At 33.5% G+C, this 27,425-nt stretch overlaps 1 protein-coding gene and 1 long non-coding RNA gene across 2 annotated transcripts in view; one reads left to right on the top strand and one right to left on the bottom strand.

Moving 5' to 3' along the window:
- LOC149476073 (uncharacterized) overlaps positions 1–27,425 on the top strand; it is a 359,309-nt gene that overhangs the window by 7,085 nt on the left and 324,799 nt on the right. The window lies entirely within an intron of this gene.
- LOC149476089 (RNA-binding protein Musashi homolog Rbp6-like) overlaps positions 2,566–27,425 on the bottom strand; it is a 92,408-nt gene continuing 67,548 nt past the window's right edge. The window contains exons 2-4 of the mRNA XM_089712679.1: positions 8,606–8,739; positions 7,613–7,797; positions 2,566–4,281 (exon numbers count right to left, since the gene is read on the bottom strand). Coding sequence (XP_089568805.1) covers positions 3,655–4,281; positions 7,613–7,797; positions 8,606–8,739 — 946 coding nt within the window. The 3' untranslated portion in view covers positions 2,566–3,654. The remainder of the gene's footprint in view (positions 4,282–7,612; positions 7,798–8,605; positions 8,740–27,425) is intronic.

Below are 27,425 nucleotides of genomic sequence, written 5' to 3'. Positions count from 1 at the left end.
CCTCGGATCTATGAAATAAAACACACAATTCTAATATTATTCAATGTAATGACACAATCTAGGTGCTCAATTACAGGTTACTCACGAGCAGACTAAATAAACACTACTTCTAACATACCTCAAAACTCCACTGTTACCTAACTAATACAGGTGTATTAAAAAAATATAAATAAACTATGTTAGGCTGTGGGGTTGCCACCTTTCGTGGGAACCTCATACATATTAAAAAAAATTAAGTACATAAAAATTTATGGGCAAACCGCCAGTGTGGCATTTGGCGACACTCGACGGTTGACCGCGGAGGGGTCAGTGACGTCACAATTCAAAACCGTCTAATACTGAGAAATTTGGGAAAAATAATAATATACAAAAGGTGTTACCATTGCGACCGCCGCGATTTCGTGTTTATGAGATAATTATCAATGGAAATCTAACATTTAACATCAAAATTTGTGACCACACACGTCAAGTTATAATATCATTTAAGAGTAATTTTATATCGACACAAAACCGCGGCGGCGCGTCAAATCTCAGAAGGTTCTAGCCTACTTATAATAATAAGAATACTGCTAATAATAAGGGTATGTGTATACATGTGAATTTATAGCTATGGTAGCCCCGATTTGTGGAATTATATTAAAACAGTGGCAACACTCAATCCAAGAAGATGACACGAACATTTAAAACAAATCACTGGTATGTATATGCACGTAATTTATATTATCTATGCAACTGTCATTAAGTCAAGCAAACCAGGGCTACGTTATAAGTGAATCGACCTAATATAGGAATGTGGTCGAAAAGCTGCCGCATGCATTGGCTCTACATAACCACCTGTCTCTGCCTGGTGATAGTCTGGCAAGACCAATCATTATTGCTAGGGGTTGCCATTAACAAAAATTAATAGCGGCAAGAATTTAATCACGAAAATATTACTAATAAAAGGATATCCAAAGATAAATATAAGGTATATTAAGATTATAGTATAAGTATGTCAAATTATATGACGTCATTCTTACTTAGTTTGAAACGTAGAATAGACGAAAAGCTTTGAATAGATGGCGCCACTAGTCAACTTGTATTATAGGCATATTACGTCATATTTTCAAGAAAATTTAAGCACTAAGTATACATTTTATGCACATTATATTGAAACCATTTTTTAAATATATAAAACGTGGTCTTTATTTGATATTTTTTTTATTGAGCAACACTTTTTTTCAGTAGTTTACACACAAGATAGTTTGATAAATAAGCATGCAATTTTTTTTTATAAAATGCTAGTAGCGCCACCTATCTTTAATATTTAACGAAGCCATCCCCTTTGCGACAAAGTTAAAAATAACCCCATAACATTAAAGTTTCATCATACTACCCACATCTAGAAAATTTAAAAAATGACAATTAAGTACTAAGTTCCAAGGAGAATACTGAAGGGACCAAGTCCAAGGTAATTTCGACTTAAACCTAGAAATTGCACGAACACAACCATCAATCGTCTTTTAATAATACTTGTCTAATCACAGAGTATAAATATTCGAGTATTGCTTTAAGTTTTAGGTTCTAACTACCACTATGAAGTTAAGTACACACGACAAACGGCGTGGGCTCGTCCGAGACATAATCAAACCTGCACACATGCATACAATACATAATACTAATACTTTAATACTTCGCGTATCTTAAAAATATAAATAAATACATGAAAACCACGCAATTTCCCGACAAACCCACTTACCGTACAATACTTACCCGCAAAATAATCAAATAGGCAAGGACCAGCTCGCTTCGGTGGAAATTTTGGCGCAAGTGTTGAGACCAGGCAAAGACAGGTGCAGACTATAGCTGTTATAATACTTAGCTTATTGTCAACGTACATTATAGGTGTTAGTAGCATTCCGAGTTACTTAACTATGACAACCCACGGCCAGAAAACCAGACTGCCTCTGGTTTTAGATAAATGCGGGTAGTTTTAAAATTTCTGCAATTATGACACATCACAATCTATCTAAATAGATATACATATATATATTGTTTTAAAGTGACGAATTATTAATTTTAATAGATATTTCTTCTAGCTAATTTTAAGTTAACTGTATAATTTTCCGAATTTATCAATCTACCTTCATTCTTTAATTTTTTTCATTCAATAAACATTTTATATAAGTTGTATAGTTTTGAGTGCGTGCACGCGGTCGATTGAGCAGAGATGAAAATCGATGGATAAAAACACATTAAAACAATATAAAGAAAATCTAAAACCAAAGCACAGTCGTGGTCTTCAAATCAAAATTGATAAGCCGAGCTTACACGATTCTTGAGATGGCACATAGCCTCTCTCTAAGGCTTTGAAATAACACTAAATTTAAAGATATGATGTATAATTGAGATTCACTTATTGCACAAATGCTTTAATCACATCAAAAAACACTACCTTTACGTTGAAGTATGAGGAGGTAGTTTGCAATATTGTAGGAACATTTTTTTCTAGTCAGATTTACTTCTGTGGTATATTTTGACTAGCACAATAGATATAGTCATTCAAGAGTTTATAATAATCTCAACGTAATTTTGAAGGTAGTTGAACATTTTACATTGATGTAAGTACATACTTCAATGGAATTCCGTTGAACATATTTGTTTTAAAATTGCTAGCTATCTCTTTCGCTCTAGCAAAAAAAGTCTTCTTTGTAAAATGTACCACTTAAAATCGTTAAAATGAAGGTAGTATACAAATACTTATAGCCTTTATCGAAAACCTAATCATAATACAATCACATGAGCAAGAGCAAGTACACACACAATATATTTGGCAACATTAACACTAAACATAAAATAAATAATTGACGACGTCCGCCATCTCAAGAATCGCGTCAGCGTGGGCGTCGTCTACATCATACAATGGCATATAAATGATTGCTTTTTCGGTTAGATATGTATGAGTGGTGAGCTCGCGGCGGACCCGCGTGACGTCACGGGCTCGCGGCGTGACGTCACTCGACCCGACCGAGCGATCGAGCCGCAGAGACGTTTCATCTACGTGTACCCTCATTTTCAAACGACGCGGATCGCGACCTACATTCCCTTCGAGTGCACAATTAAACGTCAAACCGCGTATAAAACGGCGGGTCGAGTCGGCGCCGCGCCGCGTCATCCAAAACTAAACGTACATACATACGGTTTGGCACAATTTAGTGTGTCGCAATGGCACGGAACTATAATACTGATACGGGGGCCGCGACCGCCACGCGAGGTCCGACCGCCGGGGAGACTAACAAACAAAAACGGCCGAGACACGCGCTCCTACGAGACGCAAAGCGGGAGTCGAGTCGGGAGATTAGTCGAGTTCAACTAAAGCCTCATACATACGTAACGATTTATCGTAGCGATAAATCTGTGCAGACCAGTTTGCGCAGTTTTATCGATCGTGTGTACCTTAAGATCATCGATTTTTCATACACTAGATCGATAAAACTGCGCAAACTGGTCTGCACATATTTATCGCTACGATACATCGTTACGTATGTATTAGGCTTTACGAAATATCTGAGATCTTCGATGCGCGGGGCCGGGGTAGTGACTCAGCGCCTAAATGTACACGGGCACGCCGTACACGCTGGCCTAGATGTACACGGGCACGCCGTACACGCTCGCCTAGATGTACATGGGCACGCCGTACACGGCGCTCCAGTCGACGCCCTGGAAGGAGGACATGTCGACGCCGGCCAGCGAGTAGGCGGCGCCGAACTGCGGCAGCTGCGGCGCGGGCGCGGGCGGCAGCGCGGCCGGCAGCGCGTACGGCGCGTAGCGGTAGGCCGGCACGCCGCCGCCGTACACCAGCCCGCGCCCGGGCCGCAGCACCAGCCGCTTGGCCAGCGCCACCGGCGCGCCCACCGCCTCCTTGGGCTGCGCGCGCTTGCACTCCACCTTCTTGTTCTTGATCGTGTGGAAGTGTATATCGCAGACGCGTTCGACGGCTTCCTCCGAGTGGAAGGTCACAAATCCGAAGCCGCGGTGGCGTTTGGTCTGTTGGTCCATGAGCATGACGGCGTCCTCGACGAGGCCGAACTGCGAGAAGTAGGCGCGGACCTCCTCCGCGGACGTGTCCTGACCGACGCCGCCGACGAATATCTTCTTCGTCTTGGCCGGCTTGGGCGCCGACTTGGGGGTCGCGTGCTTGGGGTCGATGCGCTTGCCGTCCAGCGTGTGCACGGGCACCGCCAGCACCTTGTCCACGGACGCGGCCTCCTGGAACGTGATGAAGCCGAAGCCGCGCGAACGCTGCGCGCGGCTATCTATTAGTATGCCCTCTATTTGCCCGAATCACTTTAGTAGTATGCGCCCAAACGTCTATATATTTAATAAAAAAATAGCTTTGAAATGCAAATTTAACACATTTTGAAGATACCGAGACGTCATACTACCAAAGAAATTGGGGCGTTAAAAAAGTGCAATACAAAAATCCTAGTTACACACGCGTACATTATAAGCATCACACGAACCGATTACGTTCCTGGCGATCTTTAGCTTGATCTAAAACTGTAGCGTATGTAACCGTCCGTTTTTGCAAAGCACGCGTATTAGTACAAATTTATACTAAAGGGACAACACCTAAGATACACAACCTACTGTACTTATTCTTGTAATCTCAAGGGTTTTACGGGATTTACGTTCATGCTTCATATTACAAACTAAATATTAGTCGTGTCTAACTTCGAAGTGTTTCCATGGAGGTAGTTTGAAAAAATATTATTAGTAGGTACTATAATATGTGAATTACTGTTAAAACCAAAATCTATGGAAATACAATATCGATTTTATTCAAAACCCAAACATGTCTAACGCTCTAGCTCGATACCGTGACTAGAAATAAACCTACCGAGCACCATATATTTTCTACCATTTTAGGAGAAATTTACAAGTGTTAAATTTCATCTATGCTAATTACACGTTTTGCTAATCTGTATTAATGTTAATCTCAAACACACGAAAATATAGCTATTACTAATAATATAATAAAAAACGGAAAAAAATGTTGCCATAGAATAAATGACTGAAGTATGAATCCACCATCTTTTTTAGAAGTTGTGTGTACAGAGAGACAAGTATCAAAAATATACTACATACTTATAAGAGACATTGCTTACAAAGAATAAGATGTTCTACATAAGTGTTACAAGATTATAGTTTAACTACATAATATTTTAATGTTTTTTAAATACATCAACTTATTAGTCCGGGATACATCGCCCATTTTTGCAAGTGATTACTATCAAGCTAATTTTTCGTGAGTAGCTTTACTTTGATGAGATGCCCAATAATTTCATGTACGAAACTCTCGATTGTGGTAGCTTACAGAGGTAACAAGGATAAAAATTTTTGATTTGACGGTTCTCAAATATTTATTACGCAATTTGTAGGACAATATGTCTGTTGAATTATATAAGTATTAAATAAGTGAAAATAAAAAAATCAGCTGGTTAGTAATCATTTATGATGACTTCGTTATCGATACACATTGGAAAGGGGGACTCTTTGATCAAACCATAGATTTTGTAGGACAAATATTTTTTCGAATAATTTAGATAATTATCTTGAGATTGAACAAAAAAAAACATTCAGTTAGTAATTAATATTTGAGAACCATCAAATCAAAATATTTTATCCTTGTTTCCTCTGGTAGCTACCACAATCGAGAGTTTTGTACATGAAATTATTGGGCATCTCATCAAAATAAAGCTACTCACGAAAAATTAGCTTGATAGTAATCACTTGCAAAAATGGGCGATGTATCCCGGACTATATGTACAGAATGAGAAGAAGTTCGAAAATACGAGAATATAATACGTATAATGTAAATAAAGGAAAAGATATGAAAATACAGAAAAAATAAAAATAGTGGACTGATTTTTGAAGATGGCAACACCAATAGAAACTACCGTAGTTCGGAAGAGAGTAGTCTATGCCTATCTCGATCTATATGTTAGTGACTCTAGCATGCCAGTGTTTTTACTTAATACCCATTTTATTACATAAATAGCCCAACTATGTGTCTACAGTGGCATAAACAAAACTTTTTAACTCAAAATTAAACCTTTGAGCAAAAAAAAAAATCGATAACTCACTTGAAAATTCAGTCTCTGTTATTATGACTCCATCTTTACACGTCAAAAATAACAACTAAAGCTTAATTCTTTACAAAAAAGGAAAATAGGCGAAAAATTAAAATCACAAATACAAAAAAAAAAATACATTTAAAAAGAAAAAACTCCCACGTTTTAACTATATTTAGTACCTTTATAAATTACTATTAGTAATTTTACGAACGCGTAATTCTTCAGAGCATCAAAAGTTTTGCCTTGACTGGGCAATGTACCATACAGATACCCTCAAAAAAAAACTAAAAAAATGATTTTTGCCTTCACTGGGCATACAGGTACCCTCATTAAACCCAAAAAAAAAATCCAAAAAACACCTACCTAGTTTTGTTTACGCCACATCCACGCACCATATACCTAGATCAAGACGTTAGACTACCTATTACCAGACCTAAATCAAAATATCGGTCACTGACCCGAGTGTTGAGCGCCGTGTCGAAATCATTTACAGCTGATGGTTTTTAACAGAAAATTAATATATTTGTACATATTATTGTGTGTATTCATTGTAGAGTGTGATAGTGTCTTTTTGCATACATGAGGGATGCTTTTTTGTAAATGGCAATTGAATTTTTACCTTCTTTTTTGTTTAGCGACACACAGGTAATATTTGCTGTCTTGCAGTTAAAATGTTAAATTATGTTTTTAAAGACATTTTTTCAAATAAACTTTTGTACACAATTTTTTGAAATAAATACTAGATTATTTTTCCTGATTTTTTTATTGATTTAAAATATTAAACACACATATTTGTTATGGGGCTTTTTCGCCAAGGACTTTTTTGTTCCCTGTAGCTTCAGAATGCATTTCAACATATTATGAAGTGTAAAAAGGTAATTTCTGCCTATCTTTAGTCTAAAATTACTTTAAAAATTTTTAACCCTGTATGCTATGAGACATTATCACAATCCATACTGAACTATCCTAAGCTTATAAAATTAACAAAATTAAAATTAATAAATTTCAAACATTAATACAGGAACAAAAATATTAATTTCGATTTATGTGTAAACCAAAAACCTTCATAAAATTAATTATTTATAAAAATAAAAGAAAAAAAAAACACCAAAAATTTACTTATGCTCTTAAACTATAAGTTTGCAAAAAATTGGTATAGTCATTTCTGTACTTGTGTAGTATGTAATAAACAAACAAACAAAAAAAAAAGTTAAATTAATTATCCTCTTCCTTGAAGTTGGTTAATTTAGTAATTCCTGTATCATTGTTCTGTATTTTTCCTGTTTTACTATGATTGGCATCTTTATTGTTAAATTACTTATACTATGGTTGATTTATAAAGGGTATTTAATTATAAAGGGTATATTCACCTATAAAAAAAATCTGTAATAACATTCCAATGGATCTTAAACATTATTTTCCTAGCCAAATCCTGCCTAATAACAGTTACATCTTGCCACATTACCCTACCCTCGCTCCTCAAACCATTCGCTCACCTGCGTCACAGGATCCTTCATAATCAGTACGTCCGTCACCGCGCCAAACATAGCGAAGTATTCTCTCAGTTTCTCCGAGCTTGTCTGCCAGCTGAGGCCTCCGACAAACAGCTTGCTCGGTGACGGGGATGTGCTGCCTGCATTGTTTGGTACTGGTGATGAGCGGCCTGATGAGGGTGACGTTTCTGGAAGAGTGGTGTTCATGCGTAATCTATATTTGCTACTAATAATAATAATTTGAAATATTAAGTTTTTGAAAAGTGAAATGCTGGTATGGGGCAGAAACATTATATAAAAACTGTTCATAGTTGATGTTCTGATTGATAGTGAGGGATGTATGTATTTCTAACGAGTAGAGACTCAATTTATAAACATGAAATAATCAATTAAATAAATATTAATGGAAACTGGCTTGTCTGTATGTTTGTTCATGCATGCACAAATACTATTAGATCTCAAAAAATAGAAACAGCTTCATCAAGTACAACTTTTTATACATATTAATCTGAAAAGGACATGGGAAGAAGCCAGACTTCAATAAAGCAGTGAATTCAAAGCTTTACACAACTTTTATACAATAAAGAGATCATTTGTTTCAGTTAGCTTATAAGTTATAATTACAGAAATAACAAATTATCAAGATTCAAGACACAAAGTATGATTTTCCATATCCCTTTCAGCTAAAGTAGGTAACAATTTAAAGAACTGATGTACAATGAGGGTATCTACTGAATTTTTTATGAAGGTAATAATGATGTTGATAAACAAAATTAATATTATTCCTTTTGAACTTATCACATATAGAAACACTGAATTTAAACATATTGAATGAGAGACTGAAACTTAAGATGTTATTTGATCTGACTATACAAATATTTAAATATAAAATAGCTCATTTGATCATTTCTGCAAAACAAAACGCTCTTCAAACAAAAACATTGGAATTTTAGCAAATCATAACTGAAAACTTCTTATTGGAAGTTTGTTACTTACTGATCTGTTGCACTGCCATTTGCTGCTGCTGCTGATGCGCGGCAGCGGTGGCTGCGGCATGTGCGGCAGCCTGCGCACTCAAGACGTGCGCCGCTAACTCTCCGTCCACCATCTCCAGACCGCCAAGCGCACCGCTAGAATACACCATCATTTTAACACTACACCAAACAAACTACCACTAAACTTATAAAATTACGCAACACCACGCCTCAATAAGCACAGCGACAGCGAATAATCCGCGTCAAACGCTTTCTAGTCAAATAATAAAAACAAATGAAAAACGCGCGCCATATCACTCGATGGTACCGTTCGCGTTCCAAACGGCCAGTTTGAAAAACTGTATTTTCGTGTGGTTTTCAATGCAATTCAAGATATTATATCGATTGATAGCGAATAACAATAAATTTCTTACACTTCAAAGAATGCTATCATTTTATTATCATAATACATTTGAGTTTTGTTATAAAAACTTTTTCGCTTTTTTCCTTCTATGGTTTTTGTTTTTAATTTTGTTTTGACAGGTGAATGCGTAGGTGATAGATGATTGTCATTGGTCAATCATAATTCAATTTTAATGGCGCGCATTCATTTATATTCAGAACACTGAAAGCTTTGTTATAAAAATAACTTCAATAATAAGTACTTTAAAGTTATAATTAATTTACTAGAACACTGGTTGCCGTTTGTTTACTTAAACTTGTATCATTTTTATGGTAGTTTTAAAACGTCCGCCTTTTTTAAAGATAAAACTTTTCCGTGTAGCCTGGGTCATTTTCACAAAAAGTGTACATTCGTGTTTTGGGTGTGTCCCACAACTTATGTATTTTATTTAAAGAGTAATATTAACTTTTAAGAAAAACAACACTAAAACTTTGGATCTGTAGTGATATCTTAACAATATATTGTATAATGTTGCTGCTTATAAACACCAATATTACCTTAATTTTCAAAAATGAAAGTAGAATGTACCTATTTTTGCACTGTCCCACTACCATTTTCATTAATATAACGTAACCTTAATGTATTTTTTTGACTTATATATAATAATGTGTTTGATATTTTGGAAAGTATAGTTATGCACCCTTTGTTTAATAATTACAGCAATAGTCTAATGTCGCATAAAAAATTTAAATAATTTAATCTTTGTGAGGACATAAACTAATTAAAATGGAAAATTCCCTTCCGAAACCGCAATTTTTGCGAAATGATTCTATAAAAACTACCATTTAATGCTTATTTATGTCGATTGGCAACATTATTAATGCTGTAAACTGGTTCCAACAAGTATTTCGGCTATTTTGACGTCGACCGGCGGACGAGCAACATACATCTCAGTAGCGGTCCGGTTTAGATTTCCCAGAACCGCAACCAATTTCAAGGTAAGTTTACAAGTTTATATCTTGCTAATTATTTTGATATCTTTAATTAGCTTTCAGTGAACTTAAATTGATACCAAACTTGTTAATCTTATATGAGTTAGTTTAAAATAATAAAATAAAAGTGTTTAAAGTTAGACTTCCGATACTTCCGTTCCGTAACCAAAACGCAGGTAACGTAGAAATGGAATCGAAAAGTTTCGGAATGGAATTCTTAGGAAGATGATACATTATGTTTGTAGTATCGATCTATTTATAATAAGAAAATTTATTTTTATTTGGATATATATAAAATATTTAAGTTAAGTAAGTACTAAGGTAGGTTTTGAAGTTAAAAGTTTTTTTTTTATAATATTGTTGAAATTAATGTACTCAAAATGGCACAAGTTGACTATCTAATAAGAGTGTTTTTTTCAGGTACTTTCCCTACCTGGTAAAAATGGTTGTCCTAGCAAACGTTGATAAATTTCTAAACAAAAATGATTTTATGTTATTGCACGAATCAATGTGGCCGTGGTTAATCACTCATTTCCGAATTGTGGAAAAATGTTTCGGTTGTGGATTTCCCACCAGTTTAATCCATAAACCATACCACTTTATTGTATTTGATAATACCAAAGTGAAGAATTTAATAAATGTTGAGTTTTTTTGGTGTCAGCAATGTACATTTTATGCCATTTATGATCACTATTGCGAAGATGAATGTAATTATTGTAACTAATTAATAATAGGTGGGAACTGCATTCTTTAATACGGCAAGAGTTACAGTACCCATGGTAATATTATTATAATGTACCTGTCATTTTGCTCATATTAGAATATTTGTAATAATTTGATCTCATTTTCTTGATAATGTGCAATAGTCTTAAGAATTCTATTCCGTTATAGAAATAGTCTATTCCGTGACTGTCCTATTTTATGTTTTAATATAAATATTATTTTTAGAGCGAAATGCTATTTAATTGTTATTAGATTTTGATACTTAAGATTTTAATCATTTGATTAATATAATTAAAAAAAGAGTTCCTAAGCTGTATCCTAATTGAGAAACATACCAGAAATTATTGAACTAATTTGGTACAAAGAGTAACGTAATGGAAATTAAAATGATGATTATGTATGTTTGCTATTGTTGATTTTATGTTTTATCTATTTTGTATTGAAGTACAAAATACCGTTAACCAATTATACTATTTGATTAAATCCAAATGAGTTTTATTTTATTTCTATAACCAAAAGCCATTCGTTTCGGAATGGAATAAATTTTGTTCTCCATGGGCAATAAATTAGTTGTATTTCAGTAAATAATCCTGATTAAGAGGTTTTATCATAATTTTCATATAATGAAAAGAATATCAATTGTTAATTTAAGTAAAAAAAACGAAAAACAATAAAAAAAAAAAAATCGTCATGTTTTTAATAGTGTACACTTTTTCTGAAAATGACCCGCCTACACTTTCCAGACACGAGTTTATTGTTTTTAATTTATACAAGTTTTTCATTGTAGCGTATATAACACGTGTAGATTGTTATTTATTGCAGTGAAATATACCTGCGAACAAAACGGAAAATTGCAAAGATGTAGTAAACAATTGATTTGTAATCCTTGCATATTTATAGTTCTAATTGCATGCACCACGCCTTATAACCTTCGTATTTAATAAAAAGAAATTCAAACAGATTAAACAGACCGTGTTGATTTATTTATAGTATTTTAGGGTAAATATTTTTATTATATATATTTATTTATTTAATCATATTTTATTGTACCACACCATTTAATATTACAATTTACAGTATAATATATATTGACTTATTAAAAAAAAAAGAGACGAGCGTGTGTGCCGAATACTGTGCCTTGTACCAAAATTGTCTCCTTATTCCATGACGTGACTTTGTGCCTAATTTTACTCTCAACGCGCCTAAAAAGTATTTCTCTTCATAAATAGTATTCCTATTAAGGAATATCTACCAATTCGTTTGTACTTTATTGAAATTTATACTTAATAATTATCCTAACAAAGTAAATACATAAATATTATAAGATTGTTAAATCATCTTAATATACCTATTACCTAATTAAGTTTAATTAACATCTGTCGTAATTAATAACAATGATGTATTTATTCATTTACGTCACGCTAAGAAATAATGAGTGCTAAATCAAATGGAATTGTGTATTTTCATTTCATTTTATACTATAAACGGAACTACATATAAAAATACTACATATATATTACTAGCACATACATATATATTACTAGCACTACATATATATTACTAGCAGTCCGCCCCGGCTTCGCCCGTGGTACATATTTACGTTTTCTCTACATAGAAACCATCCTCGTACTTCAAGGAATATAATAAAAAAAGAATTATCGAAATCGGTCCACCCGTTCTCGAGTTATGGCGCTTACCAACACATTTTGCGATTCATTTTTATATACTTATAAGATTTATTGAGTTATAAGGTTGTTTCCATTCTGTTTATTTACATTCTCAAAAACATCAATCGCCGCAGAGGCGGCTTGCGACAAAGGCGGCTTGTGTCAAAGGCCTCGGCGATATCATTTAAGAACATAATATGTATTATGTACTTTAGGCAAACTAATATAACTAGCTTTCCGCCCGATCTTCGCCCGCGTTTTCAAAGAATAACCCGTTCCCGTAGGATTTCCGGGATAAAACCTATCCTATGTCCTTTCTCGGGTATCAAAATATCTCTATACCAAATTTCATGCAAATTGGTTCAGTAGTTAAGGCGTGATTTTTAAATTTTATTCGTTCAAAAATATTTAAATTTTTTCTCGCTCAAGATATTAATAAGGCCATAAATTATCTTCTTAAACTTGTGCTAAAGCTAATTATGCATTTTAAATCATTTCACCTGAACCGGCAATTATTATTTGGATTTCCATAAAAGCGCGGGAAGTTGAAAAATTTTTGGCGGCTAATCTCCTGTCAAAAAACTTCTTTGATAAATACCTACCCGGAGTACCCGGGATACAAAGGCAGAAGGCTTTTCTGTTTAGCTTATAGATGCGTATACACTTGATAGATTTATTAATAATAAATAAAAATAAATATGTACCTACGTAAGTTCAAAGTTCTTGTCTTTTTTAATGAAATATAGGGTTGCGTATTATTATCTAATATATTTTAGGCCCAAACTGCAAGCAGAATAATCATTTTCCATGAAGATACATTGTTCCTTGTAATTGAGAATATCCATAAACAATAAAAAATATTGTTAATTTAATATTTCCATAGAGATGTGGTAAATTAATATGTGGATTTCTTGTTAAACTTGAAGTTGGAATACGTCATATAAATTTCCTAAGAAACAGCTGCTGATTTTTCCTTGTTAATGGTAAAACATTGTTTGTTCTTATAATGAAATAAAAAATACACTGCCAAATTAAGCCCATGATTTTATAATCAAAAACAAAATAAGACTACTCCGAGTATTCTTTGAAATACAATTATTTTGTCCGGTTTTTCCAATAAAGAACAGTACATACCAAATATTATGAATTTTATATAGTACATAATATAATAATTATTATATTTAAGCACCTAGCCATTCTATTAGATGTTTAAGTTTAAAATTGAGTACAGTTTTTTTTCGGTTTCTTTTCAAACCCAGAACCTCTTTTAAAGATAAGGAAGCAATCTAAAGTAAAAGTATCTTCTAGAATCTACATGTGTTCAAATAATACATCATCAAAATACGAAACATTCGCAGCAAATATAGTTACAAGTGTAATTTGGCCAGTGTGAACTAAGGTTAAGCCCTACAATAAATCAGTGTGGACATCTGCAATTTATCTTACATACTTGAGATGTATTATACCCTGGCAACCCTCGCGACGGGCACAGATTAAATTCAGATTTGTAATACGAAATAGTTTGACATTTAGTGGACAGATGAAAAATTAAAATGTGATATTTTTTATGCCCTGATTTTTCTGGGGATGAAGATTGAGTAATTATAGAATTTAGTGCATTGTGATAGATGGTATGAACAAAAAATCTACCTTTAAACTGTGGAATGAGAGCACACGGTAGACACTCTAGCATTCAAATAAAAAAAAAATAATCAAAAACAGTTCACTCAGTCTAATGGTTTTGAGTTACAAACAAAAATAGAATCTTCTCCTTTCTTAAGGCAGTTGAAAATTGTTCAAAGAAATTAATGTACATAATATCAGCTCTCGAACGAAAAAAAAAGACTGTGTGTGCCGAGCACACGTGTCAGAAGTGAAACTTCTTTGACAAGATTCAAAGATACCAAAATCGTCGTCACTCCATGACATGATGGAAATTTTGCCATAACGCTACTTTAAAATTTTACTCTCAACGCGCCTAAAGAAGTTTTACAAAAAGTGAAAATCACGAATGCATTTAAAAGAAAAAAATTCCTCTATTATCGTATAAGTTTAATACTTGGGACATGCAAATTTAGAGCAGCTTGTTCTCAAGCGTTTGCGTATTCTTCAAAATTCAAAATTCAAAAATTCAAAATTCAAAAATTATTTATTTCGTTTCCTTTACATTCGTCTTAAACAAATTTGTGATTGGAACACTCCTAGTAAGCAAATTCTGTGGCATTAGTTTTTCTCTGTGGTTTTTCTCCAAACCGTAAAGATTTAAGTAATGCAACCTCTTTCGATTTTAACAAAAGCACTACCGAATGAAAGTAAAGAAAGTGATCGACACGGCTTCAATGTAGATCAGTTAAATTGATTTTATTGTTATTTACCGTTGAACTGATGAGAAAACTGTTATATTATTGAGTGAATGTTTCTGTTTATTATTACGTTTTATTATTATTTTGCGTTGTGGTTAACCAAACATAATATAAGTAATACTGGAAATAAAAATAAATGGCGTAAAAACAATCGAAAGTTGTAGTTTGGCGCGAAAATCCGCCATTTTTAAAAAATAGGTAGGTAGATAAAACTAGGTACCTAAGTTAGCACAATCGTATCTATGGCTTATGACCTAATTCCGAATAAGAGACTGCTTAGAAACAGCATCGTGTTTTCGTTGAAAATCTATGTTTGCATACTGAAATGGTAAATGAGAAAGATGCTATATTTACGATGAAATACTGAATAGATTACGAATTTTGTACGGATAGATGGTATTGTGAAGCATTGCTATTTTTCATCCCAATGAATGCTAATATTGTAAAGCTGAAGAGTTTGTTTGTTTGTTTGTTTGCGCTAATCTCAGGAACTACTGGTCCGATTTGAAAAATTATTTCGGTGTTAGATAGCCTAAGCTATAGTAACTATATATTTTATCAGCTGTCTATTTCCACAGATTTACTTAATTTAAGATTAGATGTCGAAAAGTATCTATTGCACGCCTCATAAGCGAAGCGTTGAGGTGGGTACTACTGTCACTTCGCGCAAAACATCTGATTTTTCAAACTTAAAATGTCTTTATGTATCATACATTGCACTTGTAAGATAATACATACACACACATATTAAGAAAAAACACTATTTTTAACGTTCATGATATTTTTGATGTCATTTTTGTTATTTAAACTAGTTAAAAAACAGTTTAAAAAAGTTCTGTCTTGGACGTCCGTGTGTCTGTATGTGCGGATCCTTTTTCTTGTTAACACGATAGCGACCGAAATACTTTACTAATCGAGTCTTTTTTTTTCTCTTACGCTTGAGTATGCTCAGGAATAGAACCCTTTCATTTTTCAGGGTCTGATTCGATGTGGTTTAATTGTTATTAAATAAACAAAAATAATAATTAATACTTAAATATTTATTATAAAAAAATTATGAGGCGTGCACTTTTGGATTTTCCAAATTATAGGTAGTTTAAATTGAATAGAAGATTTATTTTGTGTTTGTTTGAATAAGCTATCAGAAACTATAGGATCGCATTGAAATATTTTTTCTGTTTTCAAAAAATTAACAACTAGTTACTTACATACATATTTTCATCAAGTTACGAAAAATAGAAGGGGAGCAATGCACGGGTAAAGTCGAAAGATGAAGCTAGTGCAGTTATATCTACAGAAACATCCATACACTATCCATTCATATAAATAAATCTTAATACTATTATAAAGGCGAAAGTTTGTATGGATGTTTGTTACTCTTTCACGTAAAAACTACTGAACCGATTACAATGAAATTTAGCACACATATAGAGGGTAACTTGGATTAACACATAGGATAGGTTTTATCCCGGAAATCCCACGGGAACGGGAACTATGCGGGTTTTCCTTTGAAAACGCGGGCGAAGCCGCGGGCGGAAATCTAGTAAATAATAAATAAATAAATCTTTATTTCACCTTTTGGATATACAATATTGGTTATGAGGCTCTGGCTCTCTTGCTAGGCATAGCCTGTGTTAAGAAAGCCAGTCCCTTCCCTTAATACATTGTGGTCTTAATAAAGGTAAAAATAAAAAGAAAATTTATACAAAGGCAAAAATATTTAAAATTAATATAAACATCTATATTTAAAATTTAAGAACGTTTAAAAAAACATGAATAGAAGTACCTTTTTGTAGGGCGTAGGCGGTTAAAATGAGCAACAAGAATCGATCCCTTGCCCCTAGTCTAATATTTCAATCGCTTGTAAATTACAAGGGAAGCAGTCTCAATTAGGTGCTTTTACCTTACTTTAGAGGAAATCTTCTTATATATAAAATTCTCGTGTCACAATGTTAGTCTGCATAGGTACTCCTCCGAAACGGGTGGACTGATTCTCATGAAATTTTCTGTGCATATCGGGTAAGTCTGAGAATCGGCCAACATCTATTTTTCATATGTACCACGGGCGAAACCGGGGCGGACCGCTAGTATCCTTATATTTTTCTTCTTTTGAAGATATAACTACTATAGTGTTAGTGTTCTAATATTACTGAATAATTAGCATATTTACGTCATATTTCTACCAACAGTTTAAAGAACTCTAAATAAATATTCGAAGTAAAATTTTACATTTCTAGGTACAGCGTAAAGCGAAGATATGCGTTTTACCCGACTGCGTCAGAAACAAAGTGGGTGTGTTCATGTTTATCTAAAGAAATATTATAAAAGAGGAAACAAACGTGTTTTTTTCTACATGTTTGTTACACAAAAACTACTGCACCGATTTCAAGAATTTTTTATTCAGCAGGAAGCTACATTTTCCTCAAGGCTATATATTTGTTTTTATCCAGGTCAGGGTGGAGCCGGGACAAGTGGCTAGTTAAATAAAAAAATAAATTGTCTTGCAATTTGAATTTTTTGAATAAAGTAGATAGAGATGGAGTTACAGTATCGTCTTTGGCATTATGTAGGACTAGCTATCTGCCTGCGTTTTCAAAGAAAATCCGCATATTTCCCGTTCCCGTGGGATTTCCGGGATAAAACCTATCCTATGTGTTAATCCAAGTTACCCTCTATATGTGTGCTAAATTTCATTGTAATCGGTTCAGTAGTATTTGCGTGAAAGAGAGACTTTCGCATTTTTAATATTAGTAGGATAAGATATGATAGGATAGGAAGTGGGAGGTCTAGTTTTACAAGTAAATTTGTATTGCCTGTTAATTATAGGTAAGTTATAAATAGGCGACAGAAGAAAGTTGTCAACAATCTATTTATAAAATCTATATTTAATGACACACCTAAACTCGACGAACGTTCAAAAACTTCCATAATATGTCCATTTTTAATTCGAATAGAGGTCATTGCCTCATCTTGACAGTTCCACAGACGGAATATTCGTAACATTTTTTGCCGGATCGATATCTGATTGAGGGTGGTGTTCATTGAGGGGGTGGCAGGGTGTACCGCGCAGGCGCGAATCGGCGGGGCGCGGCGACCGGCCACGCTGCCTCAAACGCTACCCACCACCACGTACAACGCACGTGTCTAATATATTGTCCTGTCACAGCAGTAAGTACAGGCTACTGCTCTGCCGGGACAACCTAATGGATACGGTGCCCTATCAACGAGAGAAGAATACAAACGAAGAAGTGTTGTTCTATTGTAATAACAGTGATGTGTTCTTAATTTTTGTATAACCGTGATGTGTTTCTCTTGCAGGTTTTAGTGTTAAGGGTGCACTCACACACATCAGTCACCGTCAAGTCACCGATGACTGATCGGTGACGGTTTGTGTACGTATCCACAAACACCAGTCACCGTCATGTTGTCCGTCAGTCACGTCGCCGGTTTGACTGAATCATTGAACACATACATCAGGTTAGTCAGTGATTAGACGTGTGTCACGCTAGAGAACATGTAGCAATTGACGGTAGCACGACGCTGACTGAACTGAGACGTGACGGCACCGGGTGAGTGGGGATAAAAGTATGGTACATGTATGGAAAGATTATTTGACGTGCCTGACCGGGGACGTCACTGATAGATTTCGTGCCGGCGACTGTCGTGTGGGAACAGAGTCATACTAGAACTATTGATACATATTTTTTTTTAATCCTGTCCGGTGACGTGCCGTGACGGTGACTGATGTGTGTGAGTGCACCCTTAATGTGTTGGTTATGCGCGTATCGAGCGTGAATGCACGCATGCGTGCTGCATCCGCCATTTTCTTAGAATCATTTCACTCCCGTAGGGATGGCTCTTCCTAAATGATGGCATTTTGTATTGTAAAATTTGGTATCGATTTTTGTGTAAATGTATGTGTTGTATCTGTATAAATTCGCTCAATGTATGTGTTTGTGTGTGTGAAATGTTTTTTTTATGTATAAAATCACTATTTTGAATTGTAATTGTTGTAAAATGTTAAAGTACTCTGTACGATGATATTAAAATGTTAAAATACTTGTAATTGTACAAAAATAATGTATAAAAATTGTATTTCAATACTCGGAAAATGTAACATGTAAAAATGCACACTAATTTTAAGAAAATTGTATCTGCTGTTTTATAAAATTAAATTCTTTCACCTTTATTTATATTCTTTCTTTTCTCCTCATCTTTAAATATTTAAAAACAGTAAATTGATATGAAAGACAATTCCTAGTAACCATAGAGAAATCTTAAAAAGGATAGATATAATTTAAATCCGTGTGTTAGAGAGAGATAGACTGTGAAGTTCATCGACCTCTCTGTTAAGGAGGGTCGCTCTAAATATCTATACATTTTAGCATTTCCTACCCTTAATTGATTCTCTTAATTAAATATTATCAAAGAAACAATTTAATCATAGTAATTATGAACTAGGTAACCTATAACTATATACTTTTTTATAGATATTTTTTGCACTATAGACGTACGTTCGTGTAGTTATTTTATTTGAGCTGCAATAATTCACTTCATATGATTTTTTCTTTCAAATTAATATATGTACAAAGTTGTTAAATTCTTCACATAGATTTTTCATAAAAATTACTTAATACCTAGTACGTTTGGACATTTTTAATTAGACATCGTTACTAAAATTGTATCTCGAACCTTATACGATTATTACGATTTAAATATAAATGAGATTTTTGTCAGAGCTACCATACCATATTGTTCATGACGAGAGATAATCATTGTAAATATCAGTAAGAACGAAAATATTTTATTTGTGAGTTATCACTTAAAGGGTGGCCTACATAATGTATCCAAGTTTACGTAAGCATTGAAAGGGTAAATGACATCTCTATATATTGTCTATTCACAATTAGAGATGCTGTGAAATAATATCGGAATATTTTAATCGAGAATAGTCAATTGGTCGGCAAAATTAGGCCTCTGAGAGCATAAAATAGGAATTAGAGGAAAGTGTGAGAGGGACGGATATAGGTAATGTATTTTAGTGTTCTATTTTGTGTTCTATTCAGTAAAAATAGAATTTTGTGACGAATGTAGTTTAGTGTATGTAGTAACTAAGTAAATATTAATATATTAATTAATTTAGATATACATAAATATTTAAAACTATCTGCGCTTCGCGGTTTCACCCACTTGGCTCCGCTCCTGTTGGTCTTAGCGTGATGATATTAAACCTATAGCCTTCCTCGATAAATGGGCTATCTAACACCGAAAGAATTTTTCAAATATTCAAGTAGTTCCTGAGATTAGCGCGTTCAAACAAACAAACTCTTCAGCTTTATAATATTAGTATAGATTATAATATATATTATATACCAGCAGACAAGGAATTATTCCTGTCAATAAATAAAACAAAACTAGAAGAAAAATAAGCTCAGTGACTTAATAATGTAGGTAATTAACCTTAATACTGAATAACTACACCATTATCATTATTATATTATGTATACGACAACCTCTTTTTGTTGTATCGCGCAGTCGGTTAAAAATAAGCTTCTAGTTGAGAAGATTTTGTTTTCCGAACATCGTTTAACAATAGTATTTACTTAATTATAAAAATATAAAATTAAGTGTACAGTTATTAAGATTTTTGGTATAATTCTATTTGGCGTTGTTTTCTTTCTGTCTATAAATCCTCTTCTATTAATCATCAGGGAAAGGACTTTTTTATTTTCTTTTTCCTTAAACTACACGAAATAAACAATTTCGAGGGTAGTTTTTTAAGACAAAAAACTGACCGGCATTAGTGACATGTACCCTAAAGACTAGCTGATTGATAAAAAAAGAATGAAATGGCACTATCGTGAAATTACCTATTTTGTTTCTTCGGCGTCACCATTTTGTTAGGGTGGTCTTACATGTTGCTAATTTAGCGTGGGTTGGATGATTTGGATTTTGGGGTTTAGGTTATTTTTTAATGGGAAGTCTTTTTTGGTTTGTGAAGAATCATATGTTTATATCAAGTATTTAAACCGGTAAAAAGATTATAGTAAGTATATAATATTGTAGTATACATATATATAATAAAAATTTGTATCAATTTTGATCATATAGCAAGGACGTGGATTCGAAATTGTGTATACACGCGGTTAACTTAATAGGCATATATCCTCTATCCAAATAATATGTATAAGAAATAGTTTTAGATACGTATCATATATTCCTAGGAGCTTTAAAATGAAAAAAAAAATTATGCTAAAATAATGCTCAGAATTCGTAGAACCCCATAAACAAATCGCACCCAAATGCGTCTCATTTAGCACATTACAGGCGCCATGACGCCGACGCCCACAGCGTCATGTAGCCGCACCCTTACCTTTCATTAAGCGGACACGCCTCTATCAAATTCTCTATGGAAGACAATTTTCACACAATCATCGGGAAACTCGCTCGATGCCTGCGTCAGCGGATAATTAATTGATTGGGGATTTAGTTTTTACGGAAATACCTAACCCTACCTATAGGTATTTTCGTATGTCAAAGTTATTTCCAGGAAATTCCTTGAAATTATAGATGGATTTCTTGTAATGACTAATCTTAAAAATTCATCGCTGAATTTCCAGTCGTACAGCATAGTCCGTCCGCCTCCTTGGTACAGTGGTTGACGCGTGAGCGTAGAACCGAGGGGTCCTGGGTTCGATTCCCGGTGGAGACGAAGAAAAAAAAATGTCTCGGTCTGGCAGGACACAGAAGGCTGATCACCTACTTGTCCCTAAAGAAAATCGATCAGTGAAACAGATGTATGAATAATGTATCTGCCCCTTACCCCACTACGGGGACACGGGACTTCACTTTTACACAGCATAGTCCGTTGTTAATAAACTAGATAGATAACATAATGGGGACCTACTTAATCGACCCGGTCAAAGACAGGGCATTCCATACACATAGGTATCCTAAAATGAATATTTGCCTGTATGTCTTTTATAGTATCGTAACATTTGATTGTGTGATGTGCATGAACCTACGAAGGTTTCTTAGCTGGTACGACCTATCTTCGACAGTGTACATGCGAAGGGGTAGACGTCTAGAAGACATAATTTAATAAGAACTTTACTTCTACCCTCCATAAATACTTTCCAAATTAATCAAAATGGACATCGAGTCACCATAAAAATCTCTAACGACTCAGATAAGTATACAAATTACGCCACGTTCGCAAATAATCGTCAGCCACAGCTAATAAAATACCAAATCCCGACCATTACGCAAATTGCGATTGTCGTTAGGTCCACACCCGTTTTAATGACGTTTGACGTTTGCGATGAATGCCTGGTGTTGCCAGGTTCGATTTGGGTTTCGCAAAAAGTTGCGTCTACACGGTCGTAGCATTGTCTGGAAGGGCCATTAGCCGGATTTGAATGGCATGAACTCCAATTAGAAAAAATGGCTAAACGTAGCATGGAGTGGTTTTGCATTTTAACTAATTGGATGTTTGGTAAAACATTCTCATTGCAAGAATGTACATGATCTCAACCCACATTCTTGCGAGGTACCGCTGAGACGATACAATGGTCAAGCATAGGTCGGAAACTAAAATAGTATCATCTAATCGTAATTGTTGTCTATGCTTTCAACTTGATAGTCCCCATACAATGAGAGCACACAATTTAACGAACTATTTAGGTATATATTTATTTTACTAAAGCCTCTAGCTGGTAAATACAGGGTGGCCCGTTTATAGTGGTCCAAAAATTTTTTTCAGCTTGAGAGCATCATGAGTAATCATTTAAAACAAACTTTAGTTAAGCGAAAACTTATGGTTTAGAAATTATGATTTTTTTTATAAATAATCCGGAGTTTCAATATTTTTGTCACAAAACCACTCTGTTATGAAAACTACTGGACCGAATTGAATGACATTTGGTATAGGTATAGCGCAATAACCTACCTATCGCACTATAGGCTCATCTTGTGTAAATAATTAGACTGCATTTTTTTATTTTAACTTTTTCCGTAGTTTTTTGAATTTCTCGGCAAAATATGGATTTTTCGAAAAAATCCTGTGAAAAAAAAATGTACCACCAAGATTTTGCTGGTACTGCTAAAAACTACCTTAACATACGGTTATTCTTGACACAAAAAATCATAGTTGTCCTTCGATTGTAACATCTTCAAAAACAACATCATGTACATTAACACATGGAAATCGAAAAATTACGAAATTTACCATAATTTAATTTTAATCATTTGGAACGGCCAATTTATGTTTAAAGAACCATATATTGCCGTAAAAGTCATTACAAATCAGTATTCACATGGCTATAATGTCAATTTATTGAGTTTTTTTTTGTTGTTTAGTTTTTATGATTAAATCTTAATAAAAGGTTTGGAGAATTAATAAAATAACATAAATATTAATTAAAATATTGTTCATTTTTTACAAAAGGTTTTTGAAATGCAGTCCGCCTTAACTAAACATAATCTGCATTTGCGTAAGAAATTTCTTCGCAGCCTTTTAAATGGCTGCCGGCTTTCTTTAATGGCTGTTATAGCGACTTGAATTTATGCCTATAAATAACCATACATTCATTATACATAGGTACATTTGTATACCAATTTATGGTATTATACCATTAATTATTACCATAGGTTCATACCTAAAAATTCAAGTGGATATAACAGTCATTAAAGAAAGCCGGCAGCCATTTAATAGGCTGCGAAGAAATTTCTTACGCAGATGCAGATTATGTTTAGCGAAAGGCGGACGGCATTTTGAAAACCTTTTGTAAAAAATAAACAATATGTTAATTAATATTTATTTTGTTTTATTAATTCTCCAAACCTTTTATTAAGATTTAAACATAAAAACTAAACAACAAAAAAAACTCAATAAATTGACATTAGAATAAAGTTACGTTATCTTGGCTGGCAGGTTAAAATTTTATTTCATTCAAATAGTTTTATAGCCATGTGAATACTGATTTGTAATGACTTTTATGGCAATAAATGGTTCTTTAATCAAAAATTGGCCGTTCCAAATGATTAAAATTAAATTATGGTAAATTTCGTAATTTTTCGATTTCCATGCTTTAATGTACATGATGTTGTTTTTGAAGATGTTACAATCGAAGGACAACTATGATTTTTTGTGTCAAGAATAACCCTATGTTAAGGTAGTTTTTAGCAGTACCAGCAAAACCTTGGTGGTACATTTTTTTTTCACAGGATTTTTTCGAAAAATCAATATTTTGCCGAGAAATTAAAAAAACTACAGAAAAAGTTAAAATAAAAAAATGCAGTCTAATTATTTACACAAGATGAGCCTATAGTGCGATAGGTAGGTTATTGCGCTATAACCTATACCAAATTTCATTCAATTCGGTCCAGTAGTTTTCATAATAGAGTGGTTTTGTGACAAAAATATTGAAACTCCGGATTATTTATAAAAAAAATCATAATTTCTAAACCATAAGTTTTCGCTTAACTAAAGTTTGTTTTAAATGATTACTCATGATGCTCTCAAGCTGAAAAAAATTTTTGGACCACTATAAACGGGGCACCCTGTATATGAAAATGCAAGACATTCTTCCAAAATTGTAAAAATAATGCTTGTTTTATGCTTCCCAAAACAAGAATTCCGTTCAAAAGATAAATAACTATCACTATCACTACATAGTATAAAACAAAGTCGCTTTCTCTGTCCCTATTTCCCTATGTCCCTTTGTATGCTTAAATCTTTAAAACTACGCAACGGATTTTGATGCGGTTTTTTTTAATAGATAGAGTGATTCAAGAGGAAGGTTTTAGTATATAATTTATTAGGTTTTAGACAAAGCGGGCGAAGCCGCGGGCGGTAAGCTAGTAACGTATAGGTAATTAATACACTCCGATCATTAATAATAGCTGTGCTCCGCGGTTTTACCCGCAGTGCTCCACTCCTGTTGGTCTTAGCGTGATGATATATAGCCTATAGAGTATAGCCTTCCACGATAAATGGGCTATCTAACACCGAAAGTATTTTTCAAATCGGACCAGTAGTTCCTGAGATTAGCGCGTTCAAACAAACAAACTCATCAGCTTTATAATATTAGTATAGTTAAGGAAACACGCAAGAAAAAATAGGCTTCATACTCAACTTAAGATCGAATAAGAATTATGAAGATCTTTACTTAAGGTTATCCATTTTAAACCTTATAGATTTCCGACCCAAGAATTATATTCGGTGTGTGATGTTCTTACAGTTCGAAAGCTTTACGTATTAAATATTGTTCTGAAACAACACAAAAGTTTAAAATATGATCCTAAACTTGATAATAGAAGGAGGAAAACATGTGTGGTTCCCAATGTACTTGTTAAAACCGCATATGCTCGAAGACAACAGGCTAAACAATCTTCTTGCCTATATAACTTAATAAATAAAGCCTTAAATATATATCCTAAAACAGCGAAGGAGTGTAAATTGCAACTAGTTAAATGGTTAAAATATAAAAATTATGAGGAAATAGAAGAATTATTAAAATTAAATAAAATAAATTAAAATAAAGCAACATATTATATAATATACACACTACACACACACTCTCTCACAAACACACACGCACATTCACACACTCACACACACACATACACACACACACACACAGACACAAAATACACACTCGTTCTGTTCCCTATAATAAATATATCTAAATAGTTTTTACTTATTTCTCTTTATATATAAGAAAATGTTATTCGTGTAACACTTAAGTATAATGTACTGTCGGAAGAGCGAGATGTCCTACCACAAGCATTTAATTGCTTAAAAGGATGTCTCAATGACTGTTAAAATGTAATCATATTTGTTACAGAATAAATATTTTTGATTTTGATTTTGATTTTGAATTATCCCCATAAAAACCTTTATATAGTCCACGATTAAAACTACCCCACGGATAATAAACCCATAATTTACAGGCAGTCATGAGCATAGACAAGATTATCATTTTCCTTTTGCTTAATGGCCAATGAAAGAGCGTATATTGACAAGGGATGACACCTCAAAATTATTAATTAACTTGCAACCCTAAATTTCCTCTTTCTGAAAATTGAACAAAAGAAACAATTGGTTTTGCTTTGTATTCTCATGATGGGGGAAAAACTGTGATTATGTGGAATGATTTATGACATAAGGTAACAGGGATCGTTTAGGATGATGAATTAAAAAAAAATAAAAATGGTGTGCGTGTACTAGTGTACACACGTAAGAAGTCAAACTTCTTTGTGACCTTATTTTTCAAAAAATAATTTACTATATGCAACTTTACAGAAATACGTCGAATCACGCGTGGTAGGGATAAGAAAAAGATGGCGTAACGGAAAAATGTCACGCGTAACGAAAAAATGTTACACTAAATTTTTTTCCAACCCCGATAAAGAAGTTTCACTTCAAAAACCTTTACTAACCACAGAAATGAAATATTATTATGTTTTAGTGCTACTAATTTTAATATCTAACAGTAAAATATTTTTAGTACAAACGAGCATTTAACATAACATTTTCACGAGAATAATATAGAAGTTCGCGGAAAAATTTTTAATAACACAGCACGCTGCCTTCTTTGAAAGTACCTAAATTAAATTCTAGAATATAATAATAATTCTAAAAGCACACTTTTTTAGAACGGAAGTTATTAAAAGTATCTGTACACTGACTTCAAACTCAAACATTTATTTATTTAATTATATTTCTAGAAGCATTTTTGAATCGTCTTAACATATTTTTAAAATTTACCACCGATTCGGAAAGCAGTATCTATGGAGAAGAACCGGCAAGAAACCACAGGCAAGAAACTCCTTAATACTCCTTCATTTTGTTTGCATAAAAGGTATGCTTGAAATATATTTACCGATTCGTCAAAGGTTGTAATCTATAAGGGCAAATGTGACCTAATTTACATAGAAATGCACTCAAATGTCCCTATACCTATAAAACAGGTCACTGAAGTTTTACAAATACGTAATATTTGTTCTATATATATTAAATACGAGCTTACCGTTTACGTTTCAACGTTTTCACCTGTATTGTCTAAAACTTATCAATTGATAATATAACAAAACCTTTCTATTGAATCACTCTATCTATTAAAAAAAACCGCATTAAAAGTTGCATAGTTAAAGATCTAAGCATACTTCAGGACAGACAAACAGACAACGGGGTGCGACTTTGTTGTATACAATGTAGTGATGAACAGAGAAATATGTTTATTTGCTGCATTAGGCATCTCTATTTTATAAGCACGCTACAGTTAATAAAATGAATACTTTTTTAATTTTTAACCAAATAAACTTATAAATTATTATTTCGAAATATATAGTTGATTTAATATAATAAATAAATACATAATCGCGCAGTGACATCCCTAACATTGACTGCGTTTTATGGCTTCATAGATGACAAGTCATATTTATCATAACCAGTAACCACCCCTAGCCTGCATTTGATAGTCTGTGGACGCAGCGTAATGGCGGGAAACATTGACATTTGGATAAAGTTATCTTGCGGATTTTTCGCATTAAATTTCTTCCACTGAATGGACAGAGTTGTGGATTTGTGATGAATGCTTTTTTTATTATTTTTCTTTGATTTTCTATGGAGATGGAAGTTATGTAACGTTGTGGTACATAAATATAAAAAGTAAAGATATAAAATGAATAG

The sequence above is a fragment of the Colias philodice genome, chromosome 29 (assembly GCF_061535455.1).
Source record: "Colias philodice isolate Cphi_HAF_F1 chromosome 29, ilColPhil1 Martin Lab GWU primary, whole genome shotgun sequence".
NCBI classification, from domain to species: Eukaryota; Metazoa; Arthropoda; class Insecta; order Lepidoptera; family Pieridae; genus Colias; species Colias philodice.
The sequence above is the reverse complement of the archived record's forward strand: the minus strand, read 5'-3'. Positions and strand labels throughout refer to the sequence as shown.